At 39.6% G+C, this 25,628-nt stretch overlaps 2 protein-coding genes across 4 annotated transcripts in view; one reads left to right on the top strand and one right to left on the bottom strand.

Moving 5' to 3' along the window:
• The window catches only part of Vsx2 (Visual system homeobox 2), a 38,926-nt gene extending 33,990 nt beyond the window's left edge, over nt 1–4,936 (bottom strand). Inside the window, exon 1 of one of the 2 annotated variants that reach the window (XM_017081778.4) lies at nt 4,065–4,936. In XM_017081778.4, the coding sequence (XP_016937267.3) occupies nt 4,065–4,602 (538 nt within the window). In that variant the 5' untranslated portion in view covers nt 4,603–4,936. The remainder of the gene's footprint in view (nt 1–4,064) is intronic. The other variant, XM_017081779.4, reaches the window with a different exon arrangement.
• Nucleotides 1–25,628, top strand: part of RpL35 (Ribosomal protein L35) — a 187,574-nt gene that overhangs the window by 53,428 nt on the left and 108,518 nt on the right. The window lies entirely within an intron of this gene.

The raw sequence follows: 25,628 nt of genomic DNA, 5'->3' as shown, positions 1-25,628 counted from the left end.
ATCAGCCAAGGATGCACACACAGATACGTACTTCTGGGGCAGGCTATTAGCAAAGTGGCTCAAATATCAAAGGGCGGAGCAGGCAGATATGTGCATACCCACACGGATGGATGGAGGTGGATAGGGTTTTCGGGAGACTGACAGGCAGCAATTAGCACTTCTGGAGCCATTGGTTGCAACACTTCCGTTGCCAAGGGAAACAAAAATATAATAGTCAATGAGCTACATGTTTTCGATTCGGGAAACCTGTAACTTTTCCAATTCATGTGAAATCGCTACTCTTTAAAACACACTGGATTGATGTATGTTCCTATACATGCATGTATTTTTACCTTAATTTTTTGCCAATTCTTAGTCCATGTATTCTTGGCCGACAGACAAGAAAATCCTAAATGGTTAATTTTGAGCCGCAAGTAAATTGCCGAAATATTTGCAACAGCAGTCCACGAGCACACGCGGAACTGCGGGTGTGTTTGCGGGTGTTTGCTTGTCGGTGTGTAAACACATCAAAACGACTGTCACAACAAAGCGATGCGAGGAGCCAAAGTGGAAATTGTCAATTAAATGTGGGGAAAGCGAAGAAAAATCGTTTTCGCCGCCTTCCCACGCCCCTCTGTGCTGGCGGTGGGTAACCAATTTTCCGATTTGTTTTCCTTTCTGGTAAGAGATCAAAGGCACTTAATGGAAGGCGCCAAATACTCAGCTCTGGACAGGAAATCCGCCCGAAATCCGACCGAACTTGACGCGAATTTTTAATTGACGAACTGGGCACGCAAATGGGTATAAAATCAACAAAGCAGGCCCGAAATATTTGTGCGACATGAGGAGCAGAACGGGACGACAGTATGCAAAATTAAATACGATGACGTGAATGAAAAGCACAAAGCAACAGTAAGCAGCATAAAACTAAGCACTAACAATAACAGGGGGAATCTCGACTGCGATATACCCTAAAATACATGACATAGTTAATGATTATCAAATTAAAAATCAATCATTAAATTTCGCCTGTGACATTTATGCACAGAGGAAATTATTCAAGTACATTGTTCTTGAATTGAGAACATTCGTTCTTAAAAACCGTGTAGGTACATTTTGGTAGAACGAAAAGGTGAGAAGAGAAAAGTTAGATTGAGTTTATTAAATTGCTTTTTGATCAGTATACACTACTGACTGGAAATTATAGTTTTTTTGTTAAGATACACAATGTAAATACCGCCAATTCAACTTGATTCGAGCAAAATTAAAACATTTTCAACTTCAAAAATGTTTTTTTAAGAACATATTCATCTTAGATAAGAACGTCAGAATTTTTTCTTTGTGTAAATAGTTTTTAGTTTCCTAAAAATTAGAAAGCCCTGTTCAGGGTAAGGGTATAGAAACTTTTGGTTGCCGAAGTTAGCTTTTTTTCTTGTTTGGCTTACTTTTACTAATATTTTTCTTTTGTGAAATAAAGTCGGAATATGAAATGCCATACCTCGTTGAGCTCGTAATTATGTTCCCAATCAATTGGCATTCAAACCGGAAAACATTAATTTTTGGTCCATTTTCGAAATTTCCTTACAAAAAATGCAAAAGTTGGTCAAAAAATAAACTTCTCATAAAGTGATGCTCAAAACGGCTCTTCAGCTGTGCACCTCGTTTTGAACAAGTAACGATTGAAAATAAACCAATATTCCCAAAAATAGTTCTTGCAACCCAACGCGCTCTTTCCCTGGGGAAATATGCAATACACGAAAAAAAGTATTATTTTTAAAGCAAGGCAGGAAGACCAGTAGAAGAAGGGTAATGAGGTAAACAAAAAAGTCCACAAAAGGGTCCGGAAGTGTACCATCAGCAAATTTTAAAAATCAAAAGATGAAATTAAAGTAACTTCGGCAAGACAAAGTTTGTATACCCTTGCAGCTTAAACCATGTATTTAAATTTACACGCTATAGATTTCTATACAAATATACCGATAAAAAGACTTTACGATTTGGTAGTCCAATTATTCAAAAATTACAAATTAGTTTTTAGTCCGTAAAGTAAAAGAAAAGGAAAAGTAAAAAGCGAAGTTTTTTAAAGATATGGTCGTCCAATTTTTATACAATGTTTAACCTGATCCTGAAATACCAAACAAATATTTCGTTTCAATTTACACTTTTCTATTTTATTATTCAAATATATGATGTACATACATGATTGGGTCGTAAAATTAAATTCGTTTTTCCGTAAAATTATAAAAAAAAAGTATACCAGAGTAAAGGGTATATGGCGGCTATATGATCGTCGGATCGAAAGAAGGGTTTGGCCAAAACAGCCTTAAAACTAAGATACTATTTTGCGTAGGAACGGACAGACAGAGAGACATGAAAAAACAGATCGACAGGCTGTTAAATCAACAATATATAATCTTCATAGAGTAAATCTCTGCGTTGCAAACATCTGACTCAAATTATGATATCCTATGCCGGGGTATAATAATCAAATTCGATATATCTACATACATATGTATGTTCATAAGTTCGTGGAGTCGCAATGGAATTGGCACAGTGAATCAGTACAGGGCAATGGAAATCGGAGATGACGATGAGGTTTCAACGCTAATTAAAATAATAATAACAACAATAACAGCTGCCACTTGAATCTGGAAGATTATCGGAGGCCTCGCTCTTTTGACAGAGAAAAAAATTATGTTTCCTAAATACGTATATGTTACATATAAAAGCTACAAAATATGATAGTCTACCAATTAAACTGATGGATTCTTTTAAATAATGATTTTGAAGTAGGTGCTTTTGCCCAAATAAAACAATCTCAACAGCTCGTCTTTTTATTGATAGAAGTACACCAGCTTTTTCCAGTGTAGCACTCCCCACATATTTTTCCGTGCCTTTCTGTTTATCGCGTTCGCTGTCATCGTCCCGACTTGGGATGATATTGCCACTTGCAAATGAGCTTTGAATCAAGAGACAGCAGGTCGACTTGAGTTCGCTGCGAGTGTGTGGGTTTTTCTCAGTGTGCGAAAAGGGAGCACTTACAGTGGCACCAAGCCTCTCAAACCCACACAAATGTCGCATTGTAGACTCATTTGTTCTGGAAATCGGTTTGAAAGCTTGAGTAGAAATATTTATATGTCTATGGACATTTTCCATACTAAAGCTAAGAAAACCTTTGCTTCAGCAATGGTTCTTATGAGGTATTTTGGTTTTGTGTCATTCTAAGTCTAACCCAGTATTTGGCCATGTAAATCGACACATATGTATGTGTAGGATCGAATAGCTCCACTCCGCACCGCTTTTGCCCCACCCGATCACTCCTTCGCACACACACACGCACTGCAATTAGCAGCTCAACTTGAGTGGCGGTGCTTTCGAGTGGAGTGCTGCGGGGGCGGACTGGTGGGTGGGGTTGGGGGTACGAGGTGTGGGGCTTGGGGTTGGGAGCTCTGTAGTGGGGCAAAGCTGATTTGGCTGGACGGTGGACGTCCACCGTTGATTAATTCCCTTTTTATGCTAACTAAGCGGCACTCCAGACCCCGATTCGCCCCACTGTACGTGGCGTGTGAGTGAGCCGAATGTGTGTGTTTGTCTGGCAGGTGACAAAACCAGTTGCGACTGTTAATTGCGTTTAAGCTTTGATTGTCATTGTACATGCACACGGCGAAAAACATTGGTTATTAAATGAGGTCTCAACATTTCCATAAAATATTTTTTGCAAATTTTCAATAACTTGTGTCAGTTAAATTGGAAAACTATTCAATAATGTTAAATACAGAAATGTGCCATAAATATATGTTGTCCCTCTATCACCTTTAGAACTATTGATTATAATAACAGTATTTTTATACCAACAACCTGCTTATAAAGGGATACTTAGAGATCTTCTTGTTCGAAATTCGAACATCAATACAAATACCTCCCGAAATCCGATATTCCTATAATTCCAATATATAGTTCATATAACATTTATAACTAATTGGTTTGGCAAGTTTAGTAGTTCAGTCATTAAACGTGATAGATATGGTTGGTTGTTCAGTGTGGTTGGGTGGCTCGTTAGTTCGTTGGTGGGGACAGTGGCTTACCCTGCGCATGCAGCAGCGGGTGGTGCGAGTGCGGATGCGAGTGGTGGTGCTGCATCGGAGGCGGTGGCGGCGGCCCACCAGCGGCCCCGTGTGGGTGGTGCGCGTGGTGGTGGTGCTGATGGTGGTGGTGCACCGCCGCGGCCAGTTGGTGGGGCATAAAGGCCGCTGCCACCGCCGCATGGGCATTGAAGTAGGCCATTCGCGAGGCCATGGTCATCTGGTGGTGCTCCCTGTAGTGGTGGTGCTGCTGCTGGGGCTCCAAGGCGGCTGCCAAATTGCCCTCGGCTGTTGCCGCACTAGTGGCTGTTGCCACTGCTCCGCTGCTGTACGATGCTGCTGCTGTTACTGTTGCTGCTGCTGCTGTTGCTGTTGCATCTGGCATTGTTGTCTTTGGCGGTGTTGGCGTTTGGCGCTCTTTCGCCAACGTTGCACCGGCAACAGTTGCCGTTGTTGTTGTCAAGTCGGTTGGCGCTTCTGTTGCTGCCGCCACCGCCAGGCCCAGCAGCTCCTGAATGGCAAAGGGCGAACGCTGCGGCATTTTTAATTGCTACTATTTAGATCTACGACTAGATGCGGCTGTGGCCAAAAAAAAAGTCATGGTAGTGCCCCAAAAAAAAAATCAAGCAAGTGCAACTGCTCTTTGTTGCAATATTGCTGCTGCTCACGCGATGTGCGAAATGCGAACTGCGATATTGCGCTGGCACGCGTCGCAGAAAAACACACAACAAATTCGCAATAATTTCCACGTTAAACTGTTGCCTGCGCTAATGTGCACCAGGAGTTTTGTCGTCGCAGTTGCTGGCGTGCTGTTGCTGCCGTGGTGTTGCTGCCGTAATGTTGCTGCTGGTGGTTGGCCTCCGACTTGGCTCTGCATTTCGCTGGGATTTGGCCAAGGAGGCATTCAGCTAACAAACGGTAAACGGCCAGCGGAGCTTTGCGCTTCCGAGGACCTCAAATCGTGGCAAACGCAGCGGTAACATCTGCAGCGGCGGCGGCAGCACGCCGGCAGCGCCGCCGACGCCGGCTGCACTGCCCGGCAACGGTAAATGCTCAGGGGCGGTCTCTGTCGCACGCTAGCCGCACTCTTCCCCGCCCAGCGAGTGCGAGCGGGGCGGCACTATGTGGGACTTCCCCTCGGCAACATGGCGCATGTGCAACACCTATTCTGCGTGAGAGCGAGGAGAGCAGCACTTGCCTTCCAAGCAGCAGCTAGCCGTGCTCCTCTCGCACACGCAAAACCTTCCAGTTTTCCCTTCGACTTCCAGTTTTGGACCACCTTTCGATGTAGTGGTGCTCTCCTGGTCGTGGTATTGGTGCTATACTGCCAGAGTGTGCGTCGCCCATTTTGTGTGAGTGAAAGAGAGCCAGAGAGCAAAAGAGAGAGAAGGCCGGGCAATAAAAGAAAAAAGTTGGCCCGACCACCCGAACTCGAACTCGGAACTCGAACTCCTCTCCGTTCAATGAAGGACGCCAATTTATGGCCCGAAAAACGGGCCACCATTCGGTCTGCGCTGTAAAAACTACTCACTTGTCGGTCTGAATTGTCGTCCGCCCAACAATGCCCTCCAAAAAAAGCAGTCTAATTAAAATTTTCGCCAAAACTTGTACTATTGAAATGCGTAAATTAGCATTTACTCCACGGCCTGTGTGTGCGACAGTGGGAGAGTCCCTCGTTGCGCAGCATTGCACGATTGGAAAGATTTTCGGGTCGCATTTGGGTTTTTGTTCTCAGGAATTCGGCCCCCATGGTTCGGCATTATTTCGGGGGAGAGTAGGGCTTGTACCAGACATGAGAGTTACTGGTAGGCAAGATGGGGGCTTAGTAATATGTATCTCGATCATCTCACAGAAGAATCTTAATCAGAGCCCGGACTGGTCACACAACTACTACTAATACTACTACACCTACTACTTACACATAATATTGATATTTACATTTTAAGTATTTTTTTTAAACTTCAAACAGAACTAGTTTTGATATAGTATCTGGTATATGAAATAAAAAAGCCCGCATCAGGCGCGAAAATAATAATTGTAGGTCGTACACATTTCTGGCGTATACAAAATAGGTACATATTTTAATTTAATTTTGGAATAACAATAATCGAATCAAATATCGAGTGAAATTTTGAGTAACTTACGTACCAATATGTTATTTCCTATAATAACAATAATCGAATTAAATATCGAGTGAAATGTTGATTTACAAAACTCTTTTGCGTATCTTAAGTACCAATACGTTATTTTTAATATTTATATGGATAATTATTGGAAAGCCAAGATCGCTGGCATCAAAGGCTTGTCAACGAGCGGACAACGGCTCTTTCGGGGCTTTTCTCACGCCCACCCAGTGGGCTCCCCCTACGGGGAATAGAGAAACCCACGCGGCAGTCGGACAATTGAAATGCCAACGCTCACACGGCCAGAAATCGGAGCGGATCGAAACGGAACTCGAAGCATGGATCGTTTGGATCTTATGGATCGTATAGAGCGTCGGGCCACGCTGTCTGGCATTAAAGGAAGGAATGAGAGGGCAACTGCCAGAGGAATAAAGGGAGCGAACAGTGCGTAGTAAAAGAATTCGCGGGGTAACTCGATATTTTTTAGAGCAGGTTCCCCGGATGATTCACTTGGGGCTGCGATTTCCTATGGCGAAATTCGTTTATTTACTGGAATTTGATTGTTAATTAACTTGCAATTACAATCGCCGGAGATCCTGTCAAAATAAATATTAAATTTCGCCAAGGATTATGGGTAATCAGATCCTAGAGATATTTTCTTTTTCCAACGAAAACTAGTTTCCCCCAGGCGACTATTGGCTACAGTTCAATGTTGGAGTTTTCTTATTTTTTTTATTGGGTCCTTTGGCATGTCCTTCGAGTTCCCAGAAGCTCGGGCCTTTATGCTTTTGTTTTGCAAATATTTTGACGTGCCAACGAAGGACTGACAACCCGACTACCTGGGAATAGCCTGGCTATATATTTGTATGTGTATATATGGTCATATATGTATTTGGATATTTCGATACCGGGTGCCCTATTCCGTCTCGAGTTGCTCTTCACATTTCTGGTAGTTGACGTGGCCCGCCAAATGATTTAATTATGATCTCAAGTGCGAAAGTTTACCAAAATCGATTGTCAATTATGTGTCGAGATTTATTTACTTAACTACTATTGTCTTGGCACACACACAATATACCATATACAATACACAATCGGAATTGGACAAACTTAATTATGAACAATTAAAGTTCAGTTATTTTTTGTGTAGGCTTCCCCCAGCGGGTTTCTCGATTATTTTTGGAGTGATGGCCGAGTGACAGGTGCTATACAGCTTGCCAAAAAAAGCCGGACAAAAAAGCAGTAATAAATAATGATAAATCAAAATGGCATAAATAACAACAGGCCCATTGTTGTGTAATTAAGTTGTTAAGTGTGAACAAATCTCGGTAAATCTTCGCGGGGAAACTGGGTTTTTTAAGGGGCTTTAGACAATATTATTGTCACACAATTGTTGCCGTGTGATTAGTTGAAACTTTAATTGCGCCACAATGGCATAATAACGACGATAATGGCCCGAAGAGCACAGACATATTTTCAAGCGAAGGTTTTCGTGCTGGCACTTTGGCGAGGTTTGAATACTCTTAAACAGTTGTGCTGTAAAAGGTTATATGTAACGTAAAAATATAATACGATAATTATGAATTAAACCAAATCGTTCAGGACTTAAAATTACTAAAATACTAAGTTTTGTGTTGTCTAAAACTTTTTAATTCAATTTGAAATTAAACCAAATCGTTCAGGACTTAAAATTACTAAAATACTAAGTTTTGTGTTGTCTAAAACTTTTTAATTCAATTTGAAAGATTTTCTTTAGGTAATAGGATAAAAGTAAGAACAATAATAATATAGAAAATAAAAATTTCTTAAAAAGTATAAAAGTATAAAAATGATAATAATCATTTAACAATTATTCCTATTTACCAAACGTTTCGAGTACTACATTTGTATACCCCGAAAATTTATAGAGCATACTAATTTACCGTACAAGTGGTGGCATTTGGTATTAGCTGTGAATTATAATCTTCATCATCATATTACTATTATTTATTATTGTTATTGTGGTTGCTATTTCTGCGGCTCTAGCCACAGTTGCTTGTGCTGTTCATTTCAAGTTTACTTTTCAATTATTTAATTGTTTATTTCGTTGGATAACGTGAGAAAATTAATATCTGCCTTTGAGGAGATGCGATTTGTGGCCATTGCCCACAGATGGCGCCAGTATAGCGTTTATGGCTAATTTTGCACAAAGCCAATCAGCGAATCCCTGTTTTCTGGCAGGTTTGTGTCTTCGCTAATTAATGAAAGTTCTTGCTAATAATGTAATTACCACAAAATCGACAACAGTACCCGCGTTTCTTATAATGTATCAGTAGTTTTTAGTTAGTACGCGAGTTAAACAATTCGATTACTTATCAAATTTTTATTGTTTAAGAAGTGTTTGTATTTTTATACATTTTTTAGAAAACATGGCTTGAAGTCGTTGCAAGATGTTTGTACAATGGACTATAAAATATCATACCTATATTTATGTACAACCAATGCTGTAGCATAAAATGTGTTTTTTGATGACATTAGAGTATTTGAAATTGACTAAACAGAGTTAACTTATTTTCTATTTAACCTTTGTTCCTCTTATTAATACCGTCGCCTATCCCATCACACAGAACAAAACGATACTCTGACGTTATACACACACATGTGTACGTCCTTTAATGGGATTATCTGCACTAATTTTCACCCAGCAAAAGTAACATTCGAGTTGAAGTAGAAAATACTCGATCATCATTTGTGTGAGCGACGGGAAAAATGATTTATCATTCGAGAGCACTCGAGGGTGAGGATGCTCGCTGACAGCCGTTGGGCTATATGCTTAGTTCTTCGACTGGTTTGGGTGGTATTGGGTTTTTATGCTGTGCTTACATGGAGAGAAATAATAAATCTCACCGCTCTAGATACATTTGGTAAAAATTGTATTTCTAAAATCGAATTCAAGTACTAGAGCAACACGATATATCCGAAATCAATATTATTTGATTGTGATAAAGAAATCTTATGATACTATAATTGGCCAACAAAGCAAAAATTATATTTTTAAGATCAAATTCAAATGCTAAGACCACACTGATATTTCCAAAAACAGTATAGCATGACTGTAATAAAACAATTGTGTGACAAGGTCCGGAGAATAGCGGACTTACCTCAGCCACACTGCTGCTTGACCCCTGAGTCCTTTTTTTCCAGTGTACCACCGTATCTGGCTGTGTGAGCTTCCGAAGTGGCCGAAGAGAGTGCTCGACAATGACGACGAACCAATTTATGGGACAGGCTTTCGAGTTGGCACTTGAGTAAACCGAAAGGCAAACACTGCACTACACACAACCAGAACGGAGGGAGGGTGGGCATGATTAGGGGTTGTGGAAACTTTGTCCATGGACGGTGGTTGTAGCCTCAAATTAGAAAATAGGCAACAAAAATGTGCAGAGCCAAAACAAATTAGAAGCAGCACAAAAAACACAATAACAATAGTGAGTTAAGGGAGCGAGGGGTGTGAAATCCAAAATGGCCGAGCTTCAATTGAAGTGTAACAGAAGAAGTGGCCGCCAGTGGCATACAAATACAAGAGTACCTCTGATGGCCGCCACACTGAGAAAAATTCATGGTCTGTGTAGTACGTCACAAAACATAGTACTTTGAAGTGATCACATTGTAAAAATATTCACTCACGGTAAATTCAATACCTTTGATACTAAGGGGCTTATTGAAAGCACATAAATAATTATTTAATTATTTTTGAAGTTCATTGGAGATGTACTCAAGTGGTGGGTGTAATCAAAACTACACCCTGTATTAAAAAGCATTTAGAATAAATAAATAACGCAAGGCCTTTCTAAAAACAACAAATATAATATAATAAGCCAAACATCATATGAGGACCTTCATATTATATCTTTTTGGGAAGCGGACCCTTTGAGGAAATACAATTAATAAAGTTACCCCATACTTTTATGGGGTAAAGCCAACCTATTCAAAACAGTAGATCCCAGCTTGGCTCAGTGTAGCTTAGTGTCGACGGGTCGCTAATGATGATGGAAGGTCCCGCGCCTCGTTTATGGGTTAATCAAATTGTATGAGCGGGATTCCGGCTATGCAAAGCAGCAGCCGGGGGCAAGGGAGTGTTAAGAGAGAGTGGACTGGGAAGTGGAAGTGGGAATGACTTCAATTAGACGCCTGGTTTTTGATGTTTTCGATGGTGGCGGTACTTGGCAGCCAACCAAAAGGGGCGCAATTCGCCTGAAAATGGGAGTACGGTGCGGTGTTATAATAAAAACGAGAGGCAGAAATACAGAACACAAAAAACATGGCAGCTTGCTGGGCGAAAAAGGGGAAGGCAGCCACTTTCAATTGTGGCAAATTGCAGGCGTTTCCGCCGCTGCCATCATTACTTATTATTTGAGTTCTTTCCCCCACTCCCTGAATATTCTTCTCTGGCATTTTATTTGTTAATTTTTAAATCAGAGTCGCGTGCAAATTTGATTATTTCGCCTTCAAGCTGTGACCCATGGAGTTTCCAGAGGCGTCCTTCTGTTCGCAAGACTTACCAACTTTTTTATTCGAAATTGTTTTTTGTGAAAACTCTTTTGTTGAAAATATTCGCTGGCTCTTGCTAATGAGTCATTCAAAGTGTGATTTGCATACGAGAGGAGGATTACGAACTTTAAACGCTGTGGAGGGAAGGCCGAGGAATGGGAATTTCAAGTGTCCACTAATTGGAATCAGGAAAGTAGAATTTTATACATGAAGGTCCACTTTTTTTAAAAATTATTGAGCACTTAAAACAACTGTTTAACGGAATAAATTTAAAAAAAAGATCTTGAAAAAGAAAAAAAAAATTTGAAAACTTTCATTACTTTTACATTGTATTCTTTTGTTTCTTATCCTGGTACACTTCAAACACTTTAAAAATAGTACTCAAAATGTGAAGTATTCCAATTTAATACATTATTATTGAAATAGAAACAGATGAAACCACAGGCAGCAAATTTTGTAAACGACTAAAGAATCCAACTGTTGAATCCGACTATTTTCATAGTCTTCTCGAGGAAGGGTTTAACAAAAAAAGAAAAGAAAAACAAGTGCTTGAACACAAAGTACTATACATGGAAAGAAACACACACCTTTTTGTTTAATTTCTTTATTCATTTCTTTTCTACCTTTTCTCACCATCTGGCAAATAACAAAAAATCGGTTGGCAATTAACGACAACGAGCCCAATGAAAACAAAACCAAAAGTGCTATGCGTTTGATTGTTTGTGCAGAAAGAGCATGAATATCATTCTGAGGACCAGAGATTAAAAACCACCCACTAGGCGGTTTCAATCAACTTTCCTGCGAATCCAATTCACAATTTTCGACACGAATTTTGATTAATTTCCTTTTTTGTCGCTTTTTTGTTGTTTTTGTTTGTTCAATATTCACGCAATCGTAATCAAAGACACTGAATTGGATTTGTGGGAAACTCAATGGAAAAGGAACTTGCAAGGATTTAAAGAGCGGAGGACAAAGAATAAACCTGCTGACTGCATTAATGTGAGGCTTAACCTATCTCAATGCAGCTGGAATATATTTATGGTACATAAAATCCAATAATTGCGAAGTAAAAAATATTTTGAGACAAAAAAAAAATATATATATATATTTGAATGCGGGTTTTTAAGCGTTGGCGAATTTATAAGAATTATAACAACAAAATCGAAGGACAACGATTTCAAATAATACTATTGTATTTGACAGAAAGAAGGTTACGTTTCGTTACGTCTATATGACACTTGCCTAATTTTTAACTAACTGACTGAATTTATTTTAAAAAGTCGTGAGAACCTAGAAGAAACAAGGAAGAACGCTATAGTCGAGTACCTCGACTATCAGATACCCGTTACTCAGCTAAATGGAGATATGCAAGCAGCAAAGCGAGATTAAAATGCGCCACCTACCGGCGGTATACAGATTTAAGCGTTATGGGCGTTAGAGTGGGCGTGGCAAATTTTTTTTGGATCAATCGATAGGTATCGACGAGACCAATACATTTCAGTTACAATTTTTTATCTAGCATGAAAATTGTGGGCGTCACAGGTTTTTGCGGTTTGTGGGCGTTAAAGTGGGCGTGGCAAACTTTTTTTTGAGTCAATCGATAGGTAATGACGAGACAAATACATTTCAGTTAAAATTTTTTATCTAGCATAAAAATTGTGGGCGTCACAGGTTTTCGCGGTTTGTGGGCGTTAAAGTGGGCGTGGCAAACTTTTTTTTAAGTCAATCGATAGGTATTGATGAGAACATTACATTTCAGTTAAAATTTTTATTCTAGCATCAAAACTGTAGGAGCCACAGTTTTGGGCGGTTTGTGGGCGTTAGAGTGGGCGTGGCACTCTACTGAAACAAACTTGCGCTGCGCAGGAATCTCAGGAATCTGCGTGCCTAATCCCAGTATTGTAACTCTCATAGTTTCCGAGATCTCAGCGTTCATACGGACAGACGGACAGACGGACAGACGGACATGGCTAGATCGACTCGGCTAGTGATCCTGATCAAGAATATATATACTTTATGGGGTCGGAAACGCTTCCTTCTGCCTGTTACATACTTTCCGACGAATCTAGTATACCCTTTTACTCTACGAGTAACGGGTATAACCAGAGAGAACGCTATATTCGATGCCATCGACTATCAGATACCCGTTACTCAGCTAAATGAACTGAGATATACAAGTAGCTTAGCGTCTGTTCCCTAGATTGCACACTTTATTTGCTTATAAGTTCTTAATGAACGACCCGAATGGAACAATTTGTTTTTTTTTACATTGATGATGTATTATTAAAAAATATGGGTGCTAAACGGGTGTAAACGTGATACCCCGCTGAAACAAACTTGCGTTGCGCAAGAAGCTCAAGAATCTACATGCCAAGTCCCAACTTTCTAGCCTTTACAGTTTCTGAAATCTCAGCGTTCATACGGACGGACAGACAGACGGACATAAATAGATCGACTCGGCTAGTGATTTTGATCAAGAATATATATACTTTACGGGGTCGGAAACGCTTCCTTCTACCAGTTACATACTTTCCGACGAATCTAGTACACCCTTTTACTCTACAAGTAACGGGGATAATTAAGAGAGGGGAAAGTAGGTTGAATGTGAGATTGTAAACGAATAATTGTTGTTAACTTGTGTGAAATATGTCGTCTTAAACAATTTCTTAAAATTATAACTATGAATTTGGAGGACCTGAAACGAATAATTGAAAATATTATCAACTTAATGGGGGAATCTTATCTTTGGTATACATATGCTTACATACATGGCAAAATCTCATGGCATAAAGCACTCTTTCACTTTACAACAATCGGAGCACACACACATGCATTTTTGAAGTGTCCAGACACACACACAGGCGTTTGCGTGAAAAGACGATATAAGCAGCAAACTAAAATAGAAATTAAGAGAAATGGCGAGAAAGGGTGGGGGATATAAAAACAAAACCATAAAGTGCAACTCAGATGGCGGAAATGAAATGAAATGGTATATATGTACACAAGTATTCATGTGTGTGTGTGTGTGATGCATTTCCCTCTGTATGTATCTGCATATGTATGTATGTGCGTGTACATAATGAAAAAGTACTTCATTAAAAATCAAGTATGTGTTGATTTCCATATGAAAAACAACAACAGAGACATAAGCCGACCGAGGAAATGCTAAGTACACGTACGTAATGCACTAGTGGGCGGTAGGTGCCACGCCCCCTCGAAGGGGAGGGCCTGGAGGAGGCTCGGCCCATTGTCACAGGAAATGAGTTGAGCCATAATGCAGGAGAAATGGAGAAAGCCCTAGACTTTGGCTCAGAATTGAAATTAAAAATGTGTAAATGAAAAAATGAATAAATATGCACGATGAGGATGAGGATGGTGATGGTGGAGCTCGCAAATACAAGAATATAATTGCTACATTTCGTATTAAGCACCCCTCCTCCGCTCAGCATTAAGCCCACCCACTTCCGCTGCTGGGCAAATGGCAACAATTGAAAACATTCTTTGATCTTTCGCATGGAAATTAATTTCTTGCGCCTTTTTGTTGTTGCTCAGCAATTATTATTCGTATTATTTGCAATGAGCAGGAGCTTTTCGATGGGAAAGGGGCACCCGATGATGGGTGATTGGAACTCTCGATGGGCCTTTGGAAATGTGATATGGAACCCGGACAAAGTTATGAACCTTAGAGGGGCTAAACGTTAGTTGTGGGATTCAATTGAGAATGGCTCGTTCTTAAATAATACTTCACATATAGCAATATTTAAAAGGCATTGTAATGTGTGTACTACAAGGTTAAATAAATAAATTGCATTAAAATATTATCAATTACTTGTAGTAACGATACAAAATGAATTGAGGCACTTTGTTTTTGAATTCAAAATACTGATTTGAAAATAATAAAAATATTACATCGATCTACGGATAAATATACATTTTTTATATAAGCTAAATAATATATATAACTAACTTTACACTTGTTTACACATTATGTACGCACAATAATGTCTTTGGAAGAAAAGCGGTGAAAGTGTAAAATCGGAAATTTAGAAAATTGGAGCTGTTTGGGTCGGTGGGGATAAGTGCCCCAGGTTATTAGCCAAGTTTTATTCTTACTGAGAATACGCGTCGAATGACACCATGTTTTTTGAAATCCAATGCTCTGTTCAATTATTCCAAACACAAGATTTCGGGGGACTTTCCGACATGAAAATGTTTGTCCCTTTTTTTATATATTTATTGAATATACAATCTTTTTTCGTCACTGCATTTGATATCCGAACTTTTGAAGTTGGATGTGCGATCGTCACGACCCCTTACTTAATTTAAAGGAGTTATATAATTAAAAATGTTTTTACCAACGATTCTCATTATGAATAGTTGCAAATGGATAACCGTTGGAAAAGCGAAAATGGGAAGCTCCATTTCCAATTGTCTGCTGACGTTTTATAATGATAATGATGAGGCTGATTTAGCCAAACCCAGATATTCATATGGGCACCGCCTGCTCGTTCGGTGTGAATTTTCATTACAATCAGGCCTTCCTTTTCTTCTCGGCCTAAACCACGCCATTTTGTGAAACAATGGAAAATACAACCAGAGACCGCATTTGTGGCTTGAACGGAAACCTGTGATACGGGGAAAACTCACACACGGATACGTGTGAAAAGCCTGTCAGGTGCACTGAGAAAAAGTAGAAGCTGTATGCTGGAATGCAAAGCTTTCAGGGTGAGAAATAAAGGAAATAATAAAGGAAATGCCTTTAAAAGGAGGGAACATACCCTCGGTATGCCAAAGTTTTTATACTTTTGGATAGTATGTGTTGTCACGACCATTTGTTGCAGTGTTCCTTCTTCCAGCCGCGAAATTTTGCAATTTGCGCATAATAATCATGATAATAATAATCGCACCCATACTTGGTTTTTTTTTTACCTCAGGCCAGGGCGTTGGCGCTTGCCGGAGAAATTCCGCAAAAAATATGGAAAAAGTACGGAAAAGGGAAAATAATTCTAATGGAGGCGTTCTAGGCGGGGCATGGCGAGTATATGTATGTGTGTGGGGGTGTCATTCGCCTGGTTAATTGTGGTGGAAATGGGGTATGTGCTCTGTTTCCCACTTGTGAGAATTGCGCAATTTTCAATTATTTCTTGGGGAAAATGCAGAGTGAGGTAGCTGCCCAGGGGCGGGGGTGAGTAGGTGGGCGTGTCGCTGCAGACTTTTGCATAATTATAAGCTGCGATTCACTCCCAGCTTGCAAATTATAATTAATGTATGCCATAGTGTGAGTGTCGCCTTTTTCAAATGCACATGTGTGGGGCTAAAATTATGCAATGGTCTGATTATGCAACTGTGAAAAAAGTACTCAAAGCAATATGAATTAAAGCCTTCGTCAAGGATATCTGGAAAAAATGAAAAGTAGTTGTTGCATGACACAAGAGTAATGCTAATGGCCACAAGATATTTTCTCAAATTTCGACTAACTGACGGAACTTATTAAAGAATGTGATGGCAACCTACGGTATATCTATGTGAATTATACAATTATATTGAGCTGTAGGTCTTAATACCCGTTACTCGTAGAGTAAAAGGGTATACTAGACTCGGCGGAAAGTGTGTAACAGGTACAACGAAGCGTTTCCGACCCTATTAAGTACATATATTCTTCTAGCCATGCGCGCCCGTCCGTCTGTTCGTCTGTCCATATGAACGCTCAGATCTCGATATCTATGAGCTAGAATGTTGGAACTTGGCATGCAGATTCTTGGGCTTCCTGCGCAGGGCAAGTTTATATTAGAAAGGTGCTACGCCCACTTTTACGCCCACAAACGACTATAAACTAACATTTTGTAAAAATTAAAAAAGGATTTTAACTAAGGACCGATAAAATATTTTAGAGACTTTTAGTAATCCACTAGAAAGTCTATATGTTAGTGGAATTTTACTGTACAACTTGCCTTTATTATTCCCAGTGTAATCAAGACTCCTCACATTCCCCTTTTTCCCCTCAATTTGCACTATCGCGTCTGCATATTTTAAAGATGACTCATCCAAGGTACGATCCCTGATCCTTGAGACCTGTTCCTCCTCTTCTTTCGGACCTTCCTGCTTTGTGCAAAAAAGAAGCACTCATTTTTGGCATTCTTCTGTCAAAATATTGACACAACAGTTGTCAGGCTGTCAGGTCGCTCGGCAGAACTTTGCAGGACCTTGCAGGACATTCCAGTGTGCCTTTGTCCGGCTTCAGAATGGGATCATCGTCGTGGGCAGGAGAAATTACTTGTAATTATATTATCTGGAGAACAAACACGACAGGATGCCGAGTAATTATGATAATAATCCTGCCCGAGAAGTGCCAATGTAAATAAGCCGTTTGACAGGAGAGGTGCGAATGGGGTCGAACAGGATTAGGGATTAGCATTGACCTTTCCCCGGCGAAGGTATGATCGGGGATCGAAGGTCCAAGGTTCCAAGGGGCAAAACACAACAATCCTCGGTAGCAACAGTTGGCCAGGACAAACAAAGGCCCACAACAGCAGCTGAAGTGATTTCAAGAGGAAATCGTCTGCGGAAATAAAATAAGAAGCCAAAACTCAAAGAGCTATTAAAACATTAAAATATAGTACTAGCTCCTCGGTTCGACTTCTCAATCTAAACTCAATGGAACCTAGGCTATCTAAATATCTCTATCAGTTTTTGGACGAGTCCTCGAAAACAAAATAAAAAATAAATAAATTCTAGATCCAATTCAAATACTCTTCGCAATCCAATGGAGACTATTGTGTAATAATTTCGATCTTCCTGCGGTTAAGTTCTTCCAACATATGCTATATGCACTACCTATGGTTACAACGGTACATTCTATCTATAGATGATTTTCATGTGTAAAAATTTCATTCCTGTTCTATATCATAAGAATATAACATACTTTCAAACAATCCATGTTTTGACCAATAATGTATAATGACTTATGAAGAACTTCGCCACTTAGCCACCTTTCCAACTCGATTTCAACCTGCCTGTCATTATCCATTATCAGGGGCTATCGGAGGCCGACTTATAGCCCAATTAATTAATGATTAACGCCAATCTGCCTCGAATAGCCCCCTCCTCCCATTCAACACAAATGATTTTCAGGCACTTGGGTTCCGCCTCTCGAGGAGCTGGAAAAAAGACAGCCAGAAGCAGAGGGCACAGGTGCTATCCACCCGGCGATGGCTCAGCAACTTTTGCGAGTGCTTTCCGCTCTTTCCCAACGATTTTCCAGCAGCCTGGCAACGTTTACACAACTCCTTAAAGAGCCTTGTTTTTTCCTCCGTTTCTGAACCAATTCTACTGTGTTCTCAAGCGTGACTAAAGGATTTCTGAAAAAGGCAGCTAACGAGCAATTTTTAGAGATTGTAACGTGATTGCATCATTTTAAAACTATTACAAAGGTTTAATCTTCCGATGCTCTACCTCATGTACGAATATTTTGTGACTTATAGGTAAAGTCAAATTTAGTATTTGCAGGGCTTCGGGTTTTTTAAATCACTTGGCCTTAGTTAATGTTTATAAGCTCGGAATTAGGTGTATTGGTTTAAAATTTATTGGAATTCACATGCATATTAGTTTATTTGTACAAAGAATTTATATTTATAATTTCAATATTCTGGCCATTCACGACTATCGCCATTGAAACAGGGCTCAGACCGATCTCCTCTCTAAGCCAGGTGAAAAACTCACACATGGTTCACCGACTCTGAAGTTCTCAGGTCTTTGGCTGGCAATCGGGTTTAATTGGTAAATGGTTCATTTAGCAGTCAGAACCAATTACGAGCCACGTTCACACTTGCCTTCGCCGCTTTGTCCGCCGCTTCTGTAAAAACAATTACAACAGTTTTTCACCTTTTTTAACGAGGCAACGACGTGAAAGTGCCTCTCAAGGGTGTGCCCGCTTTTTCCATTCGTTGGAACCAATTAAATTTTTAGAATATGCCATGGGTGATACGCCTTTGCGAGAAAGGTCTCAATCGAATTATTTCATTTTCTACGTTTTGGAAATCACTTTACACACGCCTCTTTGATTGGGTAATTGACGGAGCCTCAGCATAATTTAGATATTGACTAAGCTGCAGTTGCTAGCGGTTGATCGTTTCTGGAATCGAAGTCAAAGCATGAACACGAAAAAAAGTAAGGTATTGAAAATATATACCCAGACCCGAAATTGTCTTAATTTAAATATTTTTCCTTATTTATTATTATTCCGTATTTAACTCATAAATAATGTGACACATTGTACCAGGACAATAACACCTTCGGCATTATATATAATTGGTAACTAACCATCTTTGTGAATCGCTCATGAGAAGAATTGCGAGAAAGCAAGGCGAAAATGGCTTTTCTTTAAGGAAATCAACATGTTTTAGCGTTAATTTGGATGGTCTGGTTTCTGTCCTCGAGGGAGCAAAACGAGTTTAAAATGCCAGGGAGAGAATAGAGGCATTATAACCGTGTGTGCCCGACGAGGTGCGGAAATATAATAATGAGGACACCCCCCAGGTCTCTGTGACTTCAGGAGCCGAGGACCCAGGACTCACCGCATCCTCACCTCGTTAGCTAACGATGCTCCGCCCGAAATGGCGAAATGGAGTATTAAAAAATTATGCAAATGAATTCGTACGTTCGTATTCGCTGGGAAATCGCGGGGGTTCTAGTCCTTCAACGCCACTCCCACCAAATGCGCGAAAATTAAGCGCAGGCAGTGCATTATGAATGTTGTAAATTAATTTCTCCGTACATTTTTTCCTCCGAAGGCTCTTGAAAAGACACGAGCCGAGCTAAGCAGTCGGTGCAGAATGGGATCAGGAGGGGAGTGGACAAATGCGTAAAAACAATTACGCTTTAATTGCAATGATTTCCCAGGAAACAAGCAACGGACCCGGTGAAAAAAGCCAACGAAAATTGACGGAGAAATGGTGGGGGAAATGGTTTTTTCAAGGAGGTGTAGGGCCACTGCAGTTTTGCATATTACAAAAAAATAATGGGTAAAACGTGGAAGGCACCAAAATAAATCCTACTACTAACGAGTCCCCGGTATGGGCAGGTGACTCTCGAGAACAGTGGGGCAAAACGAGGTATCGACCTCGGGTCTTATAAAATATATATAATTTATTTTTAAGGATATATCTATACAAAATAAGCAGGGTTTTCTGGACTCCTCATGAAAATAGATTCCTATTGATAATTTATATATTTGTTTCCGTAAGTACATATGAATATACAAAAAATTTTGAAATAAATATAAGACTACACAGTATGTTTTTGTAAATTATGAAATGTAGCATTTGTTTCGGCTTTTCATACATTTTTTGCATTGCAAGGGCACTTTTCCATTTCACTGTTGGCACCAAATCTGGACCCATGGTGGTCGAGCGGCTGCAGTTAGCAATTTTAATCTCGCTTAACGAATTATTAAATCCTCATGGGTGTGTGGTTGGAAATCATATTCACATTCATGCTTGAATGGGCACTTGCTTGATCAAAGGACGACACTCTTGAGAAATTATCATAAAAGGATTTGCGGCAACGGCGACTGCTCTCCATACCATTTCAATCCTTTTCTTTTTCTTTTCCTTTCTTTTTTGCATTTTTTGAATGGAGCGCCTTCGCTTTTGTTTTTCATTTGAAAATTTCAAAATTTGAATAAAGCGCAAGTGGCGTGAACAGCAGAACGAAGGGAAAACCATATTCAGATTGGGATGCAGATGCAGTCCTGATTGCATAATAGGCATTTCCCCAATCCGCAGATTGCAATTAGACAATTGTAGAAGGCGCGATGGAAATTAGAGTAAATGCTAAATAAGTAATCAAGCGATTCGGTAGCTTCAAGTGCATTTTGACATTTGCACTTTGAAGTGGTTGAGCACTCGAGGGGAAAGGACCTCACGCCCAACCTTTTATATCTGTATACCATGGCCCTTTCCGCAACAATCAAGGTAATTCTACTCGGGCTTATTGACTTTCTTAGTGCCCAATAACCCTCTTTCATGCCTTTAAGAACATGTAAGGCCTACTCACATCTCCCATCAGTTTCGGATGGATTTTCACAGCAATCCACAAGAACAAACAAAATAGCGGCTATTTTTGAAAATAAGAATTCAATAAGATATTGAGTAGATTATTTAAGTAAATTAGAGAGTAATATTTGTAAACAAAATCAAAAACACTATTTGTTAATCGATTTACCTGAAACGGTATCTATTGTCAACGATCTTTTACGAATTCAGTTTATATTCTCAACATTCCTTTTTATATCATATTAGGGTCTCGATATGTAAATTAACATTAAAGCATTGCAATTTCATGTCAAATATTATTATCACAGCTTTTTAGAATTGCCTCAAAAAATTGGTCTAAAAAATAGAGTCGTTGAAATTCAAAGAACACATTATTGTATACAACTTACATGATACATCTTATTATATAATTTTTGACTCTATAAGAATACTCGCTTAGGTGTCTTAAAAGATATGTGACACTCCTAATGATGTATTAAAATAGTTGTTTTCATATGCTAAGAGCTCCAGCCATGCCCATTTGAGTAACTCCTTACCCAGTGGTTAAATCTGTAGAGATTTGTGTGACATTCCTGATAAATCTTCTTCAAGGGATAATGCTTGGCCATAAGTCTAGAGTCCCCGAATCTCAGGACGCTCTAGCCCTAGGTTTGTGTCCCGACTAAAACGAGGATTGCTGATTGCGAGCGCTGAAAAGTTTGCAAGCACTTTGCAAGCAGCTTTCAGGGAACAGAAAAGGGGGAAGAGGAGCTTTTTCAATCCTCTCAAAGGATTGCATATTGTTTTATTCACCGCACGAGTATTAGTACTAATGAGCCCTCTGGCTGGTGTGTGCGTATGTGTGTGTGGCCATTGCGCCTGCCCATATCCTTGGGTCCACGGTGCGTATGCGTCACGTCGCAGTTTGATTTAATTTCCGCCTATTAAGCGATGCTGCCCAAAATAATGGGGAGGAACCCAAGTGAGTTGTTGGCAATTTCGTTAAGTTGCATTTAATGTCGATTTTCCCATTGCAATGTCCTCAATACACAATAAAAACGATAAATTAAATTACTCCCGGGCAAAGACGGGCCGGCCAAATATGTCAATAGCAGGACGACAGCCCTCAACCCCGAATTCATCGCCAAGTAGTTGGTCCAAAGTGTATTTAAGCTAAAAGCTTTAGAGCCCTCTTGACAATGGGCCAAGTTGTTATCCTTGCCCGTCCTCCCCCTCCTTTGCCCTGTGAAATCCTGTGGCCGCTCGGAAAAACCCAAGCATTTTCCCTTTGGATTTATTTACACTCATTGCGGTCCAGTCGAACGCAGTCAACAAGACAATCCAGAATAGATATCCAGTATTACACGTGGAGTATTAGGGGAATTTCGGATTGTCCGGATTTTGGGTTCTTATGGGGGTGGGAAGGACCTGTTATGCGGTCGAAGTTTCTGCTTTCTGGGTGGTAAATTATGTCTATATACATGTATATTGATACCAAAGTACTGACTACGTTTAATTTTTTCGCGATGACTCATTTCCCTTTGAAACAGTTAAATTTTTAGCCAAAACCCTTTTAGTATTTTAAAGAACTTATAATTTGCATGTTCATGCAGAAAGGTACTAACAATTAAAACTCTAACATCAGAAATCATAATCTGAATCATTTTTAAAAGAGTCAATGAAAATTACATCTTTTACATTTTCGTTATAAAAAGTAGAAAATAATATACTTAAAAATTGTAGACAGCAAAAAATCGTTTGCCAACTGGCTACTGCCTCAACTGTCCCAGCCACGCCCACTTCCGCCCCAAACTCCACCTACAGAAATATAAAAACGAACTTCTTTGCATATAAAAGGTAAAGAAATTGCTTAACGGCAATTTTCACCCTCCGCCGCACAAATGGAAATTTCATATTTCGTAAATGAATTAATTCCAGATTACGATGGGAAATTTCTTTGAAGGCGATTTGCTTCTTTTTCGTGGTTTATTTATGCTTTTGCTATGCAAATGAGAAATTTCTCCACTCATATTTTCACATTTTTGCTGATGGAGCAAAGGCCTTAAGCACCTGGAACTGTTTTACCTGAAAAAACACAATTTAGCAATTTGCTATTCCGAGAATCGGTACAACATTATGCGTAAATATATCGAATGCAACATCTGTCGGCGTGAGCAAATAAATAAGGGAAAATAAAGAAGCGTATCTGATAGATACCGTGCACAATGGGCCTTTTTATCGTCGCTACCATCGAGCTGACAAAAGGATGAAGTGTAAACAGTTCACGTCACCGAAAGACGAAGGACAAACATGTCAACCAATTCTGACAAGTCCCCTCTGAAGTGGGAAAACCCGGGAAAATTCTAAATTCGGGGGTAGCGCGGCGGTGCTATTTGCGGTCTGCTATTGGTTTATCGTCATTATTATTGTCTAGGGGCATCTGTTAAATTCGTGAATTGAACGGATATCATTTGCCTAAGACGATATCGTCGTTAAACTTTGGTTACCGTGTAAAAAAACATAAGCTATTTATCTTTTGATATTGTAAATTGGTTTTGTAAGTATTGATGCAATAAAAAATTACATTTTATTATTCGAAACGAACTGAATATTTTTAATTTTTTGCTTTTTATTTCGCCTTTGCATTTTGCATTCTTTTTTACGATTTATTACTATTTCCCTCATTCCATGGACTACTGTACTTCCATCGCAGGCAACTATAAGCACGAAAATTGCAATCCAAGTAAAGCAAGTGCAATGCCAACAGTTAAAGTGTCAACATGCCAAATGGAACTAGTAATAGAAATATAAATTCGTTTAGTTGCAATTTCCCAGGGACTGACAGCGGCAGTCGAAGGAGTTGGCTGTTAAGCCCGATTCAATTCCGAATCGGAATCGAAATCGAAATCGTTTTGTTATGATGATTGCACAACAAATATGACGCCGGCACCTTGGAATTGATTCGATTTAATAACTTCTGTCAAACGCATACAAATACATGTAACTACGGCTCACTTAGCTCGTCTGCTGTTAACTGCTTTTGACGTGTCCCCCAGTGCCAGCCCCATTTTCCCCATTTCCCGTCGCCTTTTGGAGCTGCCAATATTTGCCATGCAACTCCTTGTGAATCGAAAATGCCAAGCGGTAATAGAAAATGCCAAATGCCATTTTATTCGGAAGCGCGGAAGTTATGGAAAATAGCTGTTGGTGCTAACTGATTTTCCATGCTTTTTGACTTATGGACACCACGGGTGAAGTAAGTTCTGATTTTCGCGTGGAATTACACTTACAATCGGGGTCGTAATCGTTATAATTGGTTTCCTATTTTCCCCCCCCACACACGCACTCACATTTTGGTGGATGGATCAGCAATCCATTAATTCTGGCCCGCAGCCCCGAAGCTGAAATTACGAAATTTCAAATTCGATATCATTCAATTTGGCGGAAGAAAAAGGAGGCGAGCGAGGACAACAGCCAACATAATTCCCCATTGCAGTTGTGCGCCATAATGACATCCTGTGCGCAATGCACCTCCCAGCCCACAAGAGTCCTGCCAGGCAGCCATTAGCGAAATATGAGAAAACATAGGAAGGAAAAATATAATAAGAGCACCCAGAGCGAATCGCATCGAGTCAAAGGAAAACTTGACAAATGCGAAGGATGCCCAGGGTGGGTTGTGCATGGGGGTTAGGTTACCGAATAATGCCGGGATCCGAATTAAGCTGAATAATTTACACAACCCCTTGAAAGTGCACTCAAGAGCTACAATATAATAATAAATGGAAGCGTAAAAATGTTGAATTATTATTTTCCCCTCGCAGTTCCCTGTCTCATGGCCTTTCCCGGCATCCTTCAGCGTCCTGGCTTCCTGTCGCCGACTGCCAATAGAAAATTGCGTTCCCCAATTGACTGACTGATTGACAAATCGACTGACTGTCTGACTGAGGAATTGCGATTCGACTGCACTGAAAGTGTAAGAAAATATCTCCAGGCTGAGACCACTGACAAAATTAAAATATTAAAATAATATTAATATTTATACTCGCGTTCTACAAAATATAGTCATAAATGTATGCATGTGTGTATGTATGTCCCTTTAAATCTTATTAACTTCGATTGGTAATATAGTATACCTAAAAGACATACTGTGACACCGATAGCTTATTTTTTAATTTTTTAAATTTCAAATATGGATACCACATTTTGTAAGTATTTACTTGTCAATAGACCTTCTACATAAGATCATATAATTCCTTATTTTTTACAGTGACTTTTCGATGGGCTGTGCAATTGTCTGAATGGGCATTGAATGGATCCTGAAAAATGGAATGGATCCTGAAAGGAGGTTGAGGGATGTGCTGGATTCAGTCAAGTGTATTATCAATTGAAAACTCAACGAACTTGCCAGGTAGCAGTGAATTGGATTGGACTGAAATGGATTGATTTGGCGTGGTCGGTTAAGTTCTCGGGAGCTGTAGAAATTGCAATGTTCTTCGGACACAAAAAATATACACTACGATATATTACACATGTATTATATATGACATGTTCTATATTTTAATTTATTCCATTTGTTTTGATTTAATTTATGGTCCATTTTCTCAGCTATTGAAATGATTTTAAACTTTAAGTGTTTTACATAGTTTTGCAAACAAATAATATTGACTTTAAGGGCGTGCAATATTTTTATTTATGATCAAACATTATTATTTAGTAATACAATTATAATCAGTATAATATGACTTACTATTTTAACTTTTATTTAATAATAACGCATTTCAGTTTAGCTATTTCGGATATGCATACATTTTTACCATAGAGTATTGTTCGTATCGGCCATATCCAAACCCATTCTTAGCCCGATTCTGCTCTTCGCTAATGAC

This window comes from Drosophila suzukii, chromosome X, assembly GCF_043229965.1.
Source record: "Drosophila suzukii chromosome X, CBGP_Dsuzu_IsoJpt1.0, whole genome shotgun sequence".
Taxonomy (NCBI): Eukaryota; Metazoa; Arthropoda; class Insecta; order Diptera; family Drosophilidae; genus Drosophila; species Drosophila suzukii.
The sequence above is the reverse complement of the archived record's forward strand: the minus strand, read 5'-3'. Positions and strand labels throughout refer to the sequence as shown.